This window comes from Sorex araneus, chromosome 2 (assembly GCF_027595985.1).
Source record: "Sorex araneus isolate mSorAra2 chromosome 2, mSorAra2.pri, whole genome shotgun sequence".
Lineage (NCBI taxonomy): Eukaryota > Metazoa > Chordata > Mammalia > Eulipotyphla > Soricidae > Sorex > Sorex araneus.
Window position 1 is genome coordinate 52,191,900 of NC_073303.1, and position 15,538 is coordinate 52,207,437.

The 15,538-nt window shown below is 59.0% G+C and overlaps 1 protein-coding gene across 2 annotated transcripts in view; it reads right to left on the reverse strand.

Moving 5' to 3' along the window:
- Positions 1 to 760: 760 nt before the first annotated feature.
- Positions 761 to 15,538, reverse strand: part of BACE2 (beta-secretase 2) — a 55,915-nt gene continuing 41,137 nt past the window's right edge. The window contains exon 9 of one of the 2 annotated variants that reach the window (XM_055127373.1): positions 761 to 1,175. In XM_055127373.1, the coding sequence (XP_054983348.1) occupies positions 922 to 1,175 (254 nt within the window). In that variant the 3' untranslated portion in view covers positions 761 to 921. The remainder of the gene's footprint in view (positions 1,176 to 15,538) is intronic. The other variant, XM_004602331.2, reaches the window with a different exon arrangement.

Sequence of the window (15,538 nt, forward strand, 5' to 3'; positions counted from 1 at the left end):
CAGGCATCAGTGAACGCTTGCAAAGGCTGGGGGAGGAGCAGAGGTGCCCCCACGACCTCCACACACTCGCCACCCCCTCCTCTGGCCGAAAGGCTCACCCTGTTTCCCGGGAGGGCCCCGAGCCACCCAGCTGCGGAGCCGTGGGCAAGGCCGTCGCCAGGGAGAGAATGGGGGTCCCCTGAGGAAAGGCTCCTTCACTGTGAGCAGGAGGGAGCAGGAGGGAGAGCGCCCAGCTGCCACGGAGAGCACCCAGCTCCCGGCTGCACTGGCCGGTCTCCGCAGGGAGGGGAGGGCAACGGCTGCAACCAGCTGCCGCCCCGCGGCCCCCCAGGGACTCGGAAGACGCAGTTGTGAGCTCTGGTCCCACGGCCCTGTGGCAGAGTGCAGTGCCAAGGAGCAGAGGGTGCCCCTCCTCAGGGCCGGCAGACGGGAGGCCTCTGTCTTCCGAGAGGTGAAGGCTGCTTGGGGGGGGTCTTCCAGAAGACTCGGACCCACCGTGGGTGCAGACACACCCCGCCAAGGCGCTTCCGACTGCAGACGGCACCGAGAACAGCTCAGGTGAGGCCCGGCTCGAGAAGCAACAGAGAGAGAGTGAGTGCTTCCTGGGGGCTAAACGGCGTGACCAACGCAGCCGGAGTCACGGACGCTGACACCGGTTTTGGGTTCTGTGTGTGTGTGTGTGTGTGTGTGTGTGTGTGTGTGTGTGTTGGTGGCACGCTGGACCAGTTTGGCAGAGCCAGTAGCATAAACCTGAAGCCCAATTCACTTTTTTTTTTCTTTGTTGAGAATGAGGGTTCTGGTGTGTTTGTTTTATTTCTCAGAGGAAGGGAGGAGGAGAAGGTGTTAAAACCCAGTACAGTGAGTCTGGAAGCCTCCGAGAGCGGGACGGCGCCCGCACGGGCACACCAGCCCGCGGCAGCCTCACTTCCAGCGGTGCCGGACCAGCGAGGATGCGTCGTTGACCACCTCGGCGTCCCCCCGGAGGGGGCGGCAGGGCCGGGGCAGCAGCAGGAGGGCCACCAGCACGAGGAGGATGAGGCCACACACGCTCAGGAGGGCGTAGGACACGAGCCACAGGAGCGGGTCCTGCGGGGGCAGGGCGGGCACACAGTCACTGGCCGCGTCGTCCGTGGAGAAGGGTCCGGAGATCTCCGACACAGGCACACCCGCCACCTCTGCGGAGACACAAGGGGACAGCCGCGGCTGTGACATTTCACCAGGAAGAAGTGAAAGGCCCATTACTCGGTCATCCGTCACGGACTCTGGAATCGGTGCTCGGGGCACCAGAAAATAACGTCGCTGAGCATTTCGTGTTTCCCACGACGGCGGCATCTCAGAGCCACCCCAGGAGTCTGCTCAGACTTCGGGAAAGGACAGGGTCCAGCGGCAGAGGAGGGACCTGGGGGCCGGGTCCCTGACAGGGAGGAGCTGCCTGGCGCGCGGCAGAGGCCGCACTTTCCTGCGACAGATGCCGGCCGTGGCCACGTGGGTTTCTGGCTCTCTCGGTGCGGGGAGAGGGGCAGAGACAGGCAGAGGGGCGCCTTCCGCTCAGACCCCGGAGCCCAGGGTGTCTTGGGGAAGTCAGGCTGGGCCTGCACACAGCCCCACACGGCCACGGGGCACTGTCCCCGTGACTCGGTGTCTAACTGTGCCGGGGCCGCACGGAGCCGACACGCATCTCTGGGAAACGGCCAGGGAGAGTGACCAAGCCTCCGCAGAGAGCAAACACTCCACAAACATTGAAAATACCTAAAAAAACACTCAACCCCACACTTCACGTGCACTTACGGTAGATAACTCGAAGATCTAAGTCAGAGAAGAAGCAGTAAAGACACTCATAAATCCACCACTTAGCAATAAGCACCATCTTCAGAGTCGTCCCTGGCTGCCATGTTTCAAATGAAGGCGAGCGTCCTAGACACGACATTCGCACTCTGCGTGCGATAGAAATCTTTCCACATATTTAATTTCTAACCCTGCTGCTTTTATGACGGAAATCCCTCTCGATGGCTGTGGGGGAGGGACGCCCGAGCCGTCTGCCACAGACAGAAGCTCCCGTGGGCAGGAGGCAGGATGCGCCACACAGCGTTAGGCGCGCACTAGACCCAGCGGGAAAAGGCGGGTGAGCTCACGGGCTCCGTGAGGGAGACCACGGAAAACGGAGTGCAGAGCGAGCAAAGCATTGGGAAGTAAGAGATCCTCAGTGACTCGGCCTTGGGTGCTCAGAGGGCCTGAGGGCCCAGGGAAGCAGAGCACCCTAGTGAGAGCACAGGGTGGAAGGCAGAGGAAAGGAGGTATATATAGAATGATATATTTTTTTTAAAGTCCCCCAATTTGACGGGAATTTTAAGTTTACAGCTCCAAGAAGCTCAGTGGACCCAGGACGAGAGCCGTCGGGTGAACTCCCCTGGAGAACTGCCCGCAAGCCCCGAAAGCCGACAGAGCGAGGAGGGCGGGGAGGGCGCCTCCTTGCATGTGGCTGACCCGGGTTCAAGCCCCGACACCCCACCTGGTCTCCCGAGCCCGCCCAGGAGTGAGCCCTGAACTCAGAGCCGGGAGTCGGCCCTGAGCACTGCCGAGGGTGGCCGGCCCGGGCTTCTCCCCCATGAGAGGAAAGAAGGAAGTGGAGAGAAAGACCCGCGTGCTGGAGGAAGAAGGGAAAGGGCTGGGGATAAGGCGGGCAGGAGACGCCCAGCAACAGGCCCGAGCGAGCAAGGCCGAGCGGCTTCGGTCCCCCACAGGGACGGAACAGCACGATGCTCAGACGCAGCTGTGCTGACGGACTCGCCACTGCGCACCCACGGGGCCTGCAGGGCGGCTCCAGCCCCACACAGCGGGGCCCGGGGGCCCCAGGCCGGGACTGTTGGCCTGCACAGATTACAGCCGGGCCTAACGCCAGCCCCGCACGCAGGGGAGCTACACACAGGTCCCGGGACGGCGGGCCATGGGGACCTGCCTGCAGGCACGAGTTGACAGTTCCATCCCTGCTCTAGGCCTGCCCAGTGCCACCCGGGGACGCAACCATGTGGGAGTCCCAGTGTGGCCGCCACTCGTGACACCGGGTCCCTGAGACACAGACGGCAAAGGGAGGGGCGGGGAGAGGACAGTAGCGGGCCACACCCCGCAGGGAGCAACAACAAGAGGATATCTGGAAAGTCCCTAAAAATCCCTTACTATTTGGAAACTAACATTTTTTGGGGCAGGGCATTCTCAGCAGTGCTTAGGGTTCATTCCTCGCAGTGCTCAGAGGACCATAAGGGGTGTCAGGGGTCAATCCTGGGCCAGTCCCACGCAAGGCAAGCAGCTCACCTGCTGTACCGTCTCTTGGGCCCCAGATAACAATTAAAATGTATTTATTAAATAAATTTTTTATTTATTAAAAAATACTTATTTATTGTGTTTTATTTTTTCAGCCACACCCAATGGTGCTCAGGGCTTACTCCTGGCTCTGTTCTCTGGGGTCCCTCCTGGCAGTGCTCAGGGGACCACATGAGGTGCTGGGGTGCTGGGAGTTGAACTCAGGTCATGCAAGGCAAAGGCCTTACTCTCCCTCAGGCCCCAGATAGCAATTTTTAAATGTATAAGATATCTAGGAAGGAAACACTGCTCCTTGGTTGAGGGACACTGTTTATTTATTTATTTTTTGTTTCACACTAAAAAATCCCAATTTTCTAAAAGGAAAATAAAGGATGTATCTTGTTTCATTAAAATTAAGAAGCTCTCTTTGGAGGACAATACCAAGAGAATCAAAGGGCTGGAAGAAAATGATTTTTGTTTTTATTTTTATTTTGCTTTTTGGGTCACACCTGGTGATGCACAGGGGTTACTCCTGGCTCTGCACTCAGGAATTACTCCTGGCAGTGTTCAGGGGACCACACGGGATGCTGGGAATCGAACCCGGGTTGGCCGCATGCAAGGCAAATTCCCTTCCTGCTGTGCTATTGCTCCAGCCCCCAAGAAGAAAATGTTTTCAAGTCACATTTCTGTTAAAAGACTTGTAGTCTGAACATAAAGACATCGGAGAGCTCAAGAAGACAAATCACGTCAGAAGGGACAAAATGATCTGTTCATTCCAAGCCACCTCACCGAAGAAGCTGTGTGGACGGGTGGCAGACAAGCCCACGAGGAGATGCCGGAGTGCTGGCTCTCGGGGGCGGAACCAGACGGACCCCCCTACCCGCCCACAGGTGAAGTGGTGAAGGCTTGTGAGAAGGCGGGGGAGGGGCTCAAACACCCTGGCAGGAGCAGGGACCGAGAAAGCCGCCGTCGCCCTAAAGTGATCAGGCCCACTGCCGTGCTCGGCACGTTCCCCTGTCACTCGGCAGTCACCCCATCCCCAGGTGTCCGTCCCTGAGAGATGCGGGTCAGGCGGCTGCTGAGGGAGCCTTATTTGCTCTTTTCCTCCAGCCCCTGGGGCAGCCCCGAGTTCAACAGGGGCAGCGATAAGCCCATAATGTTCTAATTAACCAAGTGTGTTTGGGTTAAAATGAACAAGACTACACGAAGCAGAAGGGAGAAGTCTCAAAGCAACTATACTGAGTGAAAGTCAGGGGAAACAGCGCGCGCACACACACACACACACACACACACACACGCACGCACGCACACACACGTGCACGTACACAGACCATGTGCACACACACGCATGGACACACGTACACAAATGGCATGCATGCACAAATACCACACGAGTGCACACATACATGCACATGCACACACATACACGCATGCACACACATACACGCATGCACATGCCATAAATATATGTACACACATAACATGCATACACTTGCACGCACATGTGCATGCACACACAAATCCATGTGCACACATGTGCGTACACGCACACATGCACACATGCGTGCGCACACACGTGTACACATGCATGCCCCCCACATGCATGCACACTATGATTCCATTTATGTAGGATTCTAACATGTGGGCCTCATCGGAGTGACAGTGGTCAGGCTGAGGGTGATGGGCAGTTCTGAGGGGTCAGCCTGGCCTGAGACTGGCAGACCGAAAAGTACGTCGCCCTTCGCGGCTGGGTGGGAACGGAGTTAGGATGCTTTGTGGGGATGAGGGTCACGGAATGGACATATGTAAAAACTTTTCAAATTGCGCCCGAGCACACAACTTTCCATTGGATACCAGTTGCATCTTAATCACACTGTTTAAAAAGAGTCAAAAGAACGTGGCAGTCAGAACAGTCTGTTGAAGAACAATACACACGTCTGGCTGTGTGCAGAGGGAAAGGGAAGTCAGAGGGACCCCCACTCTGCTGGGCTCCAGGGGCTGTCATGCTTGAGAGGCCGGTCCAGGCACGGTTTTCTGTGTGGTGGGGGGACCTGTCGGCCCCCTATTCTGGGCTTTTCACCCACAGATCCAACCACCCTGCACCTCGTGCTCCCGACTGCAAGGCAGAGCCTGGGGAGAGACCCCCCCGCCACATCCACCTAACTCAAATCACCCTACTCCCGAGCCCAGTGTAGAAGCGCACGCCAACCATTCATCTCGAGGACTTACTCCCAATGGACATGTATTACTTTTGGTTTTTTTTTTTTGCTTTTTTGGGTCACACCTGGCGATGCACAGGGGTTACTCCTGGCTCTGCACTCAGGAATTACCCCTGGCCGTGCTCAGGGGACCATATGGGATGCTGGGATTCGAACCCGGGTCGGCCGCGTGCAAGGCAAACGCCCTACCCACTGTGCTATCTCTCCAGCCCCTGGACACGTATTACTTTTATCATCAAAAAAGTCACTGTCATCCCATTGCTCATCGATTTGTTCGAGCGGGCACCAGTAACGTCTCTCATTGAGAGACTTATTGTTACTGTTTTTGGCATATCCAATACGCACGGGTAGCTTGCCAGGTTCTGCCGTGCGGGCTCCATACTCTTGGTAGCTTGCCGGGCTCTCCGAGAGGGGCAAAGGAATCGAACTCGGGTCGGCTGCGTGAAAGGCGAATGCCCAACCGCTGTGCTATTGCTCCAGCCCCATCAAAAAAGTAAAAAAAAAAAAAAAATTTAAGTTTTTGAAAATTAGCACAATTTGGGGCTGTTGAGTAGATAGTGTGTCGCGTTTGCTGAGTGTTGCTCAATATTAAGGAAGGTGACAAAGACTTCTGCAGGTTTATTCCCGGACGCGGGTTTACCAGACTGCTCGCAAGCTGGGACTCACACACGCTGCTAGTTCCACGGCCCAAGGATGGGTGTAGCTGTTCCCGTTGCATTCCTTCCTACCTGCCTGTGTGGCGTTCTGGTTTAAGCCGTGGATCCTGGGCTCACACTTCTGGGCCCAAATCCTTACAAGCTGTGTCATCTCGGCCCAATTGCCGAAAGCCTTTGCCCATGGGATCCCTCCCCTCACTCAGAACAGCACTGATGGGTGGCCGCCACGGGAGGAATAACCGAGTCCTCAGCAGCCGGGCAGCCTTCCGGAGCTTCAGTTTGTGATTTTCTTGTCTTGCTTTGAAAGCTCAATGATTCCTTTTTTTTTTTTTTTTTTGCTGTTTTGGTTCATACCTGATGATGCTCAGGGGTTACTCCTGGCTCTGCGCTCAGGAATTACTCTTGGTGGTGCTTGAGGGACCCTACGGGGTGCCGGGGATTGAGCCTGGGTTGGCCACATGCAAGGCAAACTCCCTTCCCGCTATTGCACCCGCCCCATTGATCCATTCCCCCCCCCCACCCCGCCCGCCCCGTCAGCCCCCGGGTTAGCTCCCGCTGACAGGAGTGTCGGGGGAGAAAGGGTCCGTTTCTCAGCTAGAAACACGGCGAGGGCTGGGTGGGCTGAGTGGAGCGGGTGGCCCCCAGGTGCAGCCTTCGGCAGCAAGGACCTTCCGAGCAGACTCAGTTTACCGGGCAGCATGCTCTGTGCTCTCGAGTGTCTTGCCCTGTCGCCTTGCCTTCGGGGGCTCGCTGATCCGTAAAACATGACGATGAAGCCGGGGCCAGAGTGACGGCACATCGGGTGGGGGGTCGCCATGCACACAGCCACCCCAGAGGACCCCCAAGACTGCCAGGAGCGATCCCTGAGCACAGAGCCAGTGAGCCCCGAGCTCCGGCGGGGTGGCCCCCAGCTGGCTGCAGGGAGGGCCGGGTCGCTTGTGTGCAGGCGCTGGGGGTCCCGGCTCACCTTCCCACTCCTCAGGAGCACGTCCGGACCCCGGTTCCCGCCGGCCACGCCGCCTATTTTTATTTTTTATTTTATTTTATTTTTGCTTTTTGGGTCACACCAGGTGATGTACAGGGGTTGCTCCTGGCTCTTCACTCAGGAATTACTCTTGGTGGTGCTCAGGGGACCATATGGGATGCTGGGAATCGAACCCAGGTTGGCCGCGTGCAAGGCAAACGCCCTCCCCGCTGTGCTATCGCTCCAGCCCCTCGCTGCCTATTTTTAAGTGTGAACGTGCGGCAGACGAGGGAAACTCACGGCGGGGAAGACGGCCCCGCGCGCCCGCGCCTCCGGCTGGAGCTGCCGAGATCTAGGCAGCGCCCGGGTGCGAGGTGTCTGGTCTATAAAAAGAGACGGTGGCATTTCGGGAGCCCGGGAGGAAGGCGGCCCTGGCGGTCTGAGCACTGATGAGTTCCCAGTCCTAGGGCAGCCGAGGGCGCGGCGGCCTCTCCCCGGCGCTGTCCCCAGGGCAGCCCTGTGGTCAGGGCCAGGCCGGACGGTCCCTTGCTCACGTGAGCGGAGACGAGAACGGCGACGCCGTCGGGTGGAGTGAGCTGAGGAGACGCGGCAGCAGGCGGTGAGCAGCAGTGGCGCCTCTTCCACCACCCGCCCACCCGAGCCTCTGAGCAACCCGCCGAGAGGGGGGCGGAGACACGGCCTGTGGGTATTCTGAGAAGCTTCCAGAGATTCTCGTCAAAAACCAGCCCCCCCCACACCGTTCCCCTTCCCAGCAGAGAGAGAGAGAGAGAGAGAGAGAGAGACAGAGAGAGACAGAGAGACAGAGACAGAGACAGAGACAGAGAGGGAGAGAGAGAGAGGGAGAGAGACAGAGACGGAGAGGGAGAGACAGAGACAGAGACGGAGAGGGAGAGACAGAGACAGAGAGACAGAGACAGAGACAGAGAGGGAGAGAGAGACAGAGACAGAGACAGAGAGGGAGAGAGAGAGACAGAGACAGAGAGGGAGAGGGAGAGAGAGACAGAGACAGAGAGAGAGAGGGAGAGAGAGAGAGGGAAACAGACAGAGAGAGGGAGAGAGAGACAGAGACAGAGAGGGAGAGAGAGAGACAGAGAGGGAGAGGGAGAGAGAGACAGAGACAGAGAGGAAGAAAGAGAGACAGAGACAGAGATGGAGAGGGAGAGAGAGAGACAGAGACAGAGAGAGAGAGGGAGAGAGAGAGAGGGAAACAGACAGAGAGAGGGAGAAGGAAAGAGAGAGAGAGAGGACACCGCGCATGGGTGGGCACGACGGGAAGGGCAGCCCAGGCCTGTGCCCGTGTCAGAGCACGCGCTCCCACAGAACACAGGAACACAGAGCTGAGTCCCCAACACCAAGGGAACACAAGCTCCCGCCAGAACACACCCAGCACACAGACAGTCTCCGATGCCGAAACGTGTCTCTGAGCCCAGAGACGGCCGAGGCTGTGCTTCTGGCCAGGGAGGCCGCGGGGAAGACACTCGGGCCCAGCTCCCAGGAGGTGGCTGCGGGCCAAGAGGCCAGTGGTCAAGAGGCACAGGTGGGGGAGGTGGGATTGGCCCCTGCAGGGAGGCGGGACGCCGAGGCCCAAGGGGAGGAGGGCAAGAGAGGGTCTCTCCAGAGAGGCTCCCACCAGGGCCTGGCATCGTCCCCCGGCAGCATGGCCCATGGCCCCTCTGCCGTGGCCCCCTCTGACATAATCTCCCTCAGCGTGGCCCCTCCTGGTGTGGCCCTTCCGCCGTGACCTCCACCAGGGACCGAGCTCAGGGAGGTGCAGGGGATGTGCGGGGCGGGACGGGCAGTTCCCGGCCGGTCAACGCAGAGCGCCGGTGCCGGCGGTCCCGCGTGAGGGCTCCGTCTCTGCGCCAGCCCCGGAGAAAGCCCATTGCAAAGACTTTGTCGGGGTGCACCGAGGCCTCAGGTGAGCCAAGGCTAGCCCGCCCAGAGGCTGCTCTCCTCCTGATGGTCTCCGGGTGTGCGCGATCAGGGGACGGTTGGCTCTGTCTGGGGGGAGCCCCCGACCCGAGCTGTCCCGGACCCCGGGCGCGGCCACACCGGCCCTTTCTCAGGCTGCGGGGGGAGGGGGCCCAGGGCTGATGGGCTGAGGCCACTCAGCAAACACATGCAGACTGTTCACTCACGGTGAGGGTTCTACAACCCGAGGCGCTGAGCTGACCCAAAGCTGAGTGACACGAGCGGGGCCCACACCGGGCGGGGACGGGAGGGGGCCCGGGAAGCCGGAGCCCCACTCGTCAGCACCAGGGTCTCACACCCAGAGAAGCGCATCCAAACGCCCCCGCGGCACTTTCTGAGAGAAGGGCCTCGGGGCAGCTCGGCGAGGGGAAGAAAACCGAGAAAGAATACCAGGGAATGTTCAATAAAAAGAAGGAAAAGGAAAGTAGGATGGAAGTTACATCACTCCCACAAAAAAGTAAGCAAAGATCTCCAAACTACTATCAGCCGGCACTTGGCTGATAATTTCAAATTTGATAATTGGCCAGAATTTCAAATTAAAAAAAAAAAAAGACGGATTTCTTGCTGAATAGGGGGTGGATGAGTGACCGTCTTGGAGAAAAGACTGCACACATGTAAGGGAATTCAAAGGAAAGTCATTGAGTAAATCACAGAAGAATCTTAGTGAGCAAGGCTACTTAGGAGTGGACACGAGGGCCAGAGCGAGGGTACAGAGGGAAGGGCATCTGCCTTGGATGTGGCCAACCTGGGTTCAAATCCCAGCATCCCATAGGGTCTCCCCAAGCACCGCCAGGAGTGATTCCTGAGTGCAGAGCCAGGAGTGGTCACTGAGCATTGCTGGGCGAAGGGCCGCATGTGCCCCCGCTGCCCTCGTCCGCCTGGACTCGCACCCTCTCGACGAGAGCGTGTGGCATGCGATCAGTGTGATCCCTAAACAATTGGGCCACCCGCGGGGGAGGGGACTGTGGGTTGGGTGTGCCTCCACGTCCAGGAGATAGGGCTGGGGACCGAGGGGCCGGGCGCCCTCGTGTCCACCCTGGGGTGGGGTTACTGCCCTGCTCCTGCAGAAGCCGCTCCCCGCCCGCGGGAGACAGGCTGTCGGGCAGCGACTCTGCCGAGTCAGGATTCTGCTGCTCACCCATCTCAGAGGGAAAATATGCTTTTTTTTTTTTTTACAGACACATATATAAAAAGCACACCAGGCTCAACCCTCAACAACATGTCAGTGATCTCTTACAGAGGCTGACCGGCCCGGGTGAGATACAGTGTCTGCACACTCTTCCCTCTAAGGATACTTTTTTGTAGCATCTTCAGAGTTTTTTTTTTTTTTCATGAAAAATGATACAAAATACATTATTTCGGTTCTGCTTTGGGGCAGGGGTTGGGGTTCGGGATGGAAACACCTGAAATATGGTGGTGGGGAGGTGTCATGGGGGTGGGACCGGTGTTCGAATATCAAACGTAACCAACTATTGTGAACTACTTTATAAAATAAAAAAAATTAAAAAAAATTAAAAAAAAACACACATTCCAAAATCTGGACAGAACTGAGTGAGTGGGAGAGGTGGGGGGTCAGGGAACAAGTCATCCAGCAGGAGGGAGGGGGAGACAGACAGACACAGAGAGACAGACAGAGGCTGAGGCCAAAATGTATTCAGGCTTCTCCAAGGGGAAGGAAGCAAAGGGTGAGCCACAGAGTGAGAGTAAGAAACCTACAGCCCAGCTGAGACTCGAGCTCTCCCCGCTCTCTCCTTCCTTCTCTCTCCCTCTCTCTCTCCCTCTCTCTCCTCGCTCTCTCCTTCCTTCCCTCTCCCTCTCTCTCCCCGCTCTCTCCTTCCTTCTCTTTCCCTCTCTCTCTCCCTCTCTCCCCGCTCTTTCCCTCCTCTCTCCCTCTCTCCCCGCTCTCTTCCTCCTTCTCTCTCCCCCTCTCTCCCTCCTTCTCTCTCCCCCTCTCTGCATCTCTCTCTCCCTCTCTGCCTCTCTCCCTCCTTCTCTCTCCCCCCTCTGCCTCTCTTTCCCCCTCTCTGCCTCTCTTTCTCTCCCTCTCCCTCTCTCCCCCTCCCTCTCTCTTCCTGTCTCTCTTTCTCCCTCTCTCCATCTCCCCTTTTCATCTCTTTCTCTCCCTCTCTCTCTCCCTCCCTCCATCCAGGTTCCTGGCTCCCCCCTCTCCCACTGACCTCAGTTCCTACAAAATCTGAACCACCTGGTGAGTGAGTGACCCTGGACAGAGCCCCTGGCCCAGAGCCACCAGCGCCATGGCTCCAGCATGTCTACACTGCAGGGCAGAGAGCAGGCGTGTGTGTGTGAGCACACACATGTATGTGTGTGTGAATATGTAAGCATGTGTGAGTGAATGTGTGTGAGTGTGTGAGTCTGTGTTATGAGTGTATAAGTGTATGTGTGAGTGTGTGAGTGTGAGTCTGTATGTGTATGAGTGTATGAGTATGTGTGAGTGTGTGTGAGTGTGTGAGTCTATGTGTGTATGTGTGAGTACATGTGAGTGTGTATGAGTGTATGAGTGTGTGTGAGTGTGTGTATGAGTGTGTGAGTCTGTGTGTGTGTGTGTGTGTGTGTGTGAGGGGTGGGTCCGGAGCATGAGGCGGTCTGGAGCAGGAGGGTGCAGTGGTGGTGGGCGTGGCCACGGGGACCCCAGGACCCGGGGACGGGCTGTGACCAGCCCTGAAGAACCAGGAGGAACCGCAGAGTGACCAAGTCCCAGGCTCCAGGATGCAGCCCCGCCTGTGGGCCAGTCTCCAGCCCACAGCACAGGTGGGGCAAGATATTTCATTGTTATCTGAAACATGTCACCAATGAGAAATGAACCCTTTAAAGAGGAAAAGGGGCGGCACGCCTTCGGTTTATTCTGGGCACTGGGCCTGGCTGGGTCCTGATTGCAGCCCGAGGGGTGTCATTACTTTAACTGCCGAGCACTTCGCAGGAGAGAGGCATGGCTCTGACCTCACACCTCGAGCAGTGAGAAGGGAAGGACCTTGCAGGGGAGCGGCCGGGCTGGGCCCAAAGGGCGGGCATTGGGCCCCGAGCGGGCGCAAGAGGTGGCCATGGTGGCCCGTCCGGCCGCGGGTTTAGCAGGAGGACAGGGCAGTGGGACAATGCGTCAGTTCTGGGCTGAAGGAGCAACGGGCAAGGGGGGTTTCTGGCCGGGCACCCGGTGACAGGCGAATGCCTGCGAGAGACGGGGGGCAGACAGGCCAGGCGAGGGGCTTCTCAGAGGGAGTGAGACCAGGATGTGGCCCGTGGAGGCTGCTCGCCACCAGCCCCGGGGACTCTGGGCCCCCTCAGAACTGGGCCTCCAGCTGGGAGAAGCTCCAGCTGGACCCTAAGGTCAAGGGGAGAATGTGGAGACCACCCGGGGATCACAGCGGCTCTCCTGGCTGTGCGGGGCTTCCTCTCACTTCACGCCCCTCTGGAGAAGCCCGTGTTCTCTCCTGCCCTCTGACCCTGTCGGCTCTCCCCCTCCCTCCTGCCTTCTCGGCAGAGCTCTCTGACCTCACGATTCCGTTCCCTCCTGGGATGCTGACCGTGAGGGCAGGCAAGGAGCCAGGGAGCCTGGTGGGGGGACTGCCTCTCCCTTCCCTGCAGGAGTGACCCTGCTCCAGCCTGAGACCACGGGGCCCGAGACCACGACACCTGAGACCACGGGGCCCGAGACCACAGTACCTGAGACCACAGCACCTGAGACCACGGCACCTGAACACGGCACCTGAGACCACAGCACCTGAGACCACGGGGCCTGAGACCACAGGGCCTGAGACCACGACACCTGAGACCACGGGGCCCGAGACCACAGTACCTGAGACCACAGCACCTGAGACCACGGCACCTGAACACGGCACCTGAGACCATGGCACCTGAGACCACGGGGCCTGAGACCACAGGGCCTGAGACCACGACACCTGAGACCACGGGGCCTGAGACCACAGCACCTGAGACCACAGCACCTGAGACCACGGGGCCCGAGACCACGACACCTGAGACCACAGGGCCTGAGACCACGGGGCCTGAGACCACGACACCTGAGACCACAGGGCCTGAGACCACGGGGCCTGAGACCACGACACCTGAGACCACGACACCTGAGACCACAGGGCCTGAGACCACGGGGCCTGAGACCACGACACCTGAGACCACGACACCTGAGACCACGGGGCCTGAGACCACAGCACCTGAGACCACAGGGCCTGAGACCACGGCACCTGAGACCACGGGGCCTGAGACCACAGCACCTGAGACCACGGGGCCTGAGACCACAGCACCTGAGACCACGGGGCCTGAGACCATGGCACCTGAGACCACGGGACCCGAGACCACGGCACCTGAGACCACAGCACCTGAGACCACGGGGCCCGAGACCACAGGGCCTGAGACCACAGGGCCTGAGACCACAGCACCTGAGACCACGACACCTGAGACCACGGCACCTGAGACCACGGGGCCCGAGACCACGGCAGCTGAGACCACGGGGCCTGAGACCACGACACCTGAGACCACGGCACCTGAGACCACGGTGCCTGAGAGTACAGTGCCCTGGATCATGAGCAGACGCTGAGACAAAGCCACCCGAGATGCCAGTTCCTGTTGGGGACTGCTCAGGACCCTGAACGAAAGAGGACCCCGAAACCTTTACCCTGGACAAACCGGAAAATTCCATTACCAGCTTTGCTTGACCTGAGGCACAGGTGCCCTTGTGACAAAGGAAATAGCCAAACTCAAGAGGTAAAAGTAGCCCAGGGCAGTTAACTAAGAGACGCCATTAAGCCCCTAAGTAGAATACCTTCCTCTACCTTGTGCCTTCCTCCTGCCAGATGCTCCTGCCAGATAAACCCTTGCCTTCCTCTCCCCACTATTTCTCAATCTACTCTTGAAGAATGTTGTAAGCCCACCTAATACACCCCGAACCTTTCCTTATTTGGTCTGAGAAGACACTTCCCTGATGATTGACAACTTATGTACCAACCCCCTGCTAAGAAAAGTATAAAACCAGCGTGGCAGTTAATAAAGTTGCCCTTGATCGGCATGTGTCGTCTTGGGCCCCCTGTTTACTAACCTCACTAGTCTTATTTCAGGTCGGGACCCTCACAAAATCCACCTAATTAGGAGCGCTTTCCACTGTTGTCTCTCCGCAGGCCGGAGAGATCTCCAGGGGAACGCGCAAGTTCCCAAGACGATGGCGCCCCAAACCTCGGTGCCTGAGACCACGGTGCCCATGGGCACAGCGCCCGAGGGTGCATCACACCCCACACGCCCTGCAGACCACACGGAGCCTGGGTGCAGGGTGACCCCTGCCCCGCGGGGCCGCTCAGGCGCTCCCGCCCTGCAGGGCTGGTGCCGGGGCAGAGCTCACCAACCTGATGCCGCTGGCACTTCCTGCGCAACAGGCCAGGAGGCAGGGGTGGCGTCTACTCCCACTCTCGACTCGCCCACACCAGAACCAAGACCCGCTCTCCCCCCCCCCCCCCCCCCGCGCAGGACAGTGGGGCCCTGAGGCTCGCTCTCAACTCCCCAGGCGCCTTGTGACGGCAGAGGCCTCGCGGTGCTGCAGGACCCCTGGCCTCTTGCTCTCCTGGCCGCAGCTGCCCGGTGGTGCCAGCACAGCCCTGAGAGTTCATTCCACCTGTGGGTCACCCCGGGGGTGCTCGGAGCTGAGTGCAGAGTCCCTGGCTCTGTGCTTGGGAGCTGTGTGGTGCCAGGGTCAGGCCTGGGTTGGCTGCGTGCAGGCAAGTGCCCGCCCCACGTGAGACCCGTCTCTCCCGACAGACAAACCAGCATTTTCTCGGGTGCTGGAAAGTCACTCCCCGGACACCCTCCCCCTCCCTTTCTCTCTCTCTCTCCCTCTGTCCCTCCTTCTCTCTCCCTCTGCTCCCTTGCCCCCATCTCCAAGATGAACCTCATGCCCCTTTTCTGGTTCGGCACAGAGGCGCGGCCTGTCCTCTTGAACCCAGTGCCCTGGGAACAGTTTGTCTGACATCCGCGGACATCTGTGTCCAGGTGACAGTGCCTGCCCAGATGCCCCGGGGTCTCTGCAGATCTGCAGAGGGACTGGGGGCCACTGTCCGCACAGGAGAAACGCCACAAGGGGGACACGTGGCGGATGCTCCTGCAGGACGCTGAGGGGCCCGAGGCCGGGCGGCGGCTTCTGGGCTGTAGCAGTGACTTCCCTGTGCACACACCCACCGGGGCGGGTTCCTTTCTCTCTAGCTCCCCCCCCACCCTTGTGACTCATGCCCCAGGTGCGGGGAGTGTTTGGAAGCGGTGTGGGTGCTGGGTAAGTGTGAGCGGGAGGGTGAGGGTGGCAGTGATCAGTGCACGCCTGCACGTACCTCTGCTTAGTTTGTATTTTGGGAGGTTCTGGGCCGCACCCAGTGGTGCTCGGGGCTGCTCCTGGCGCCGTG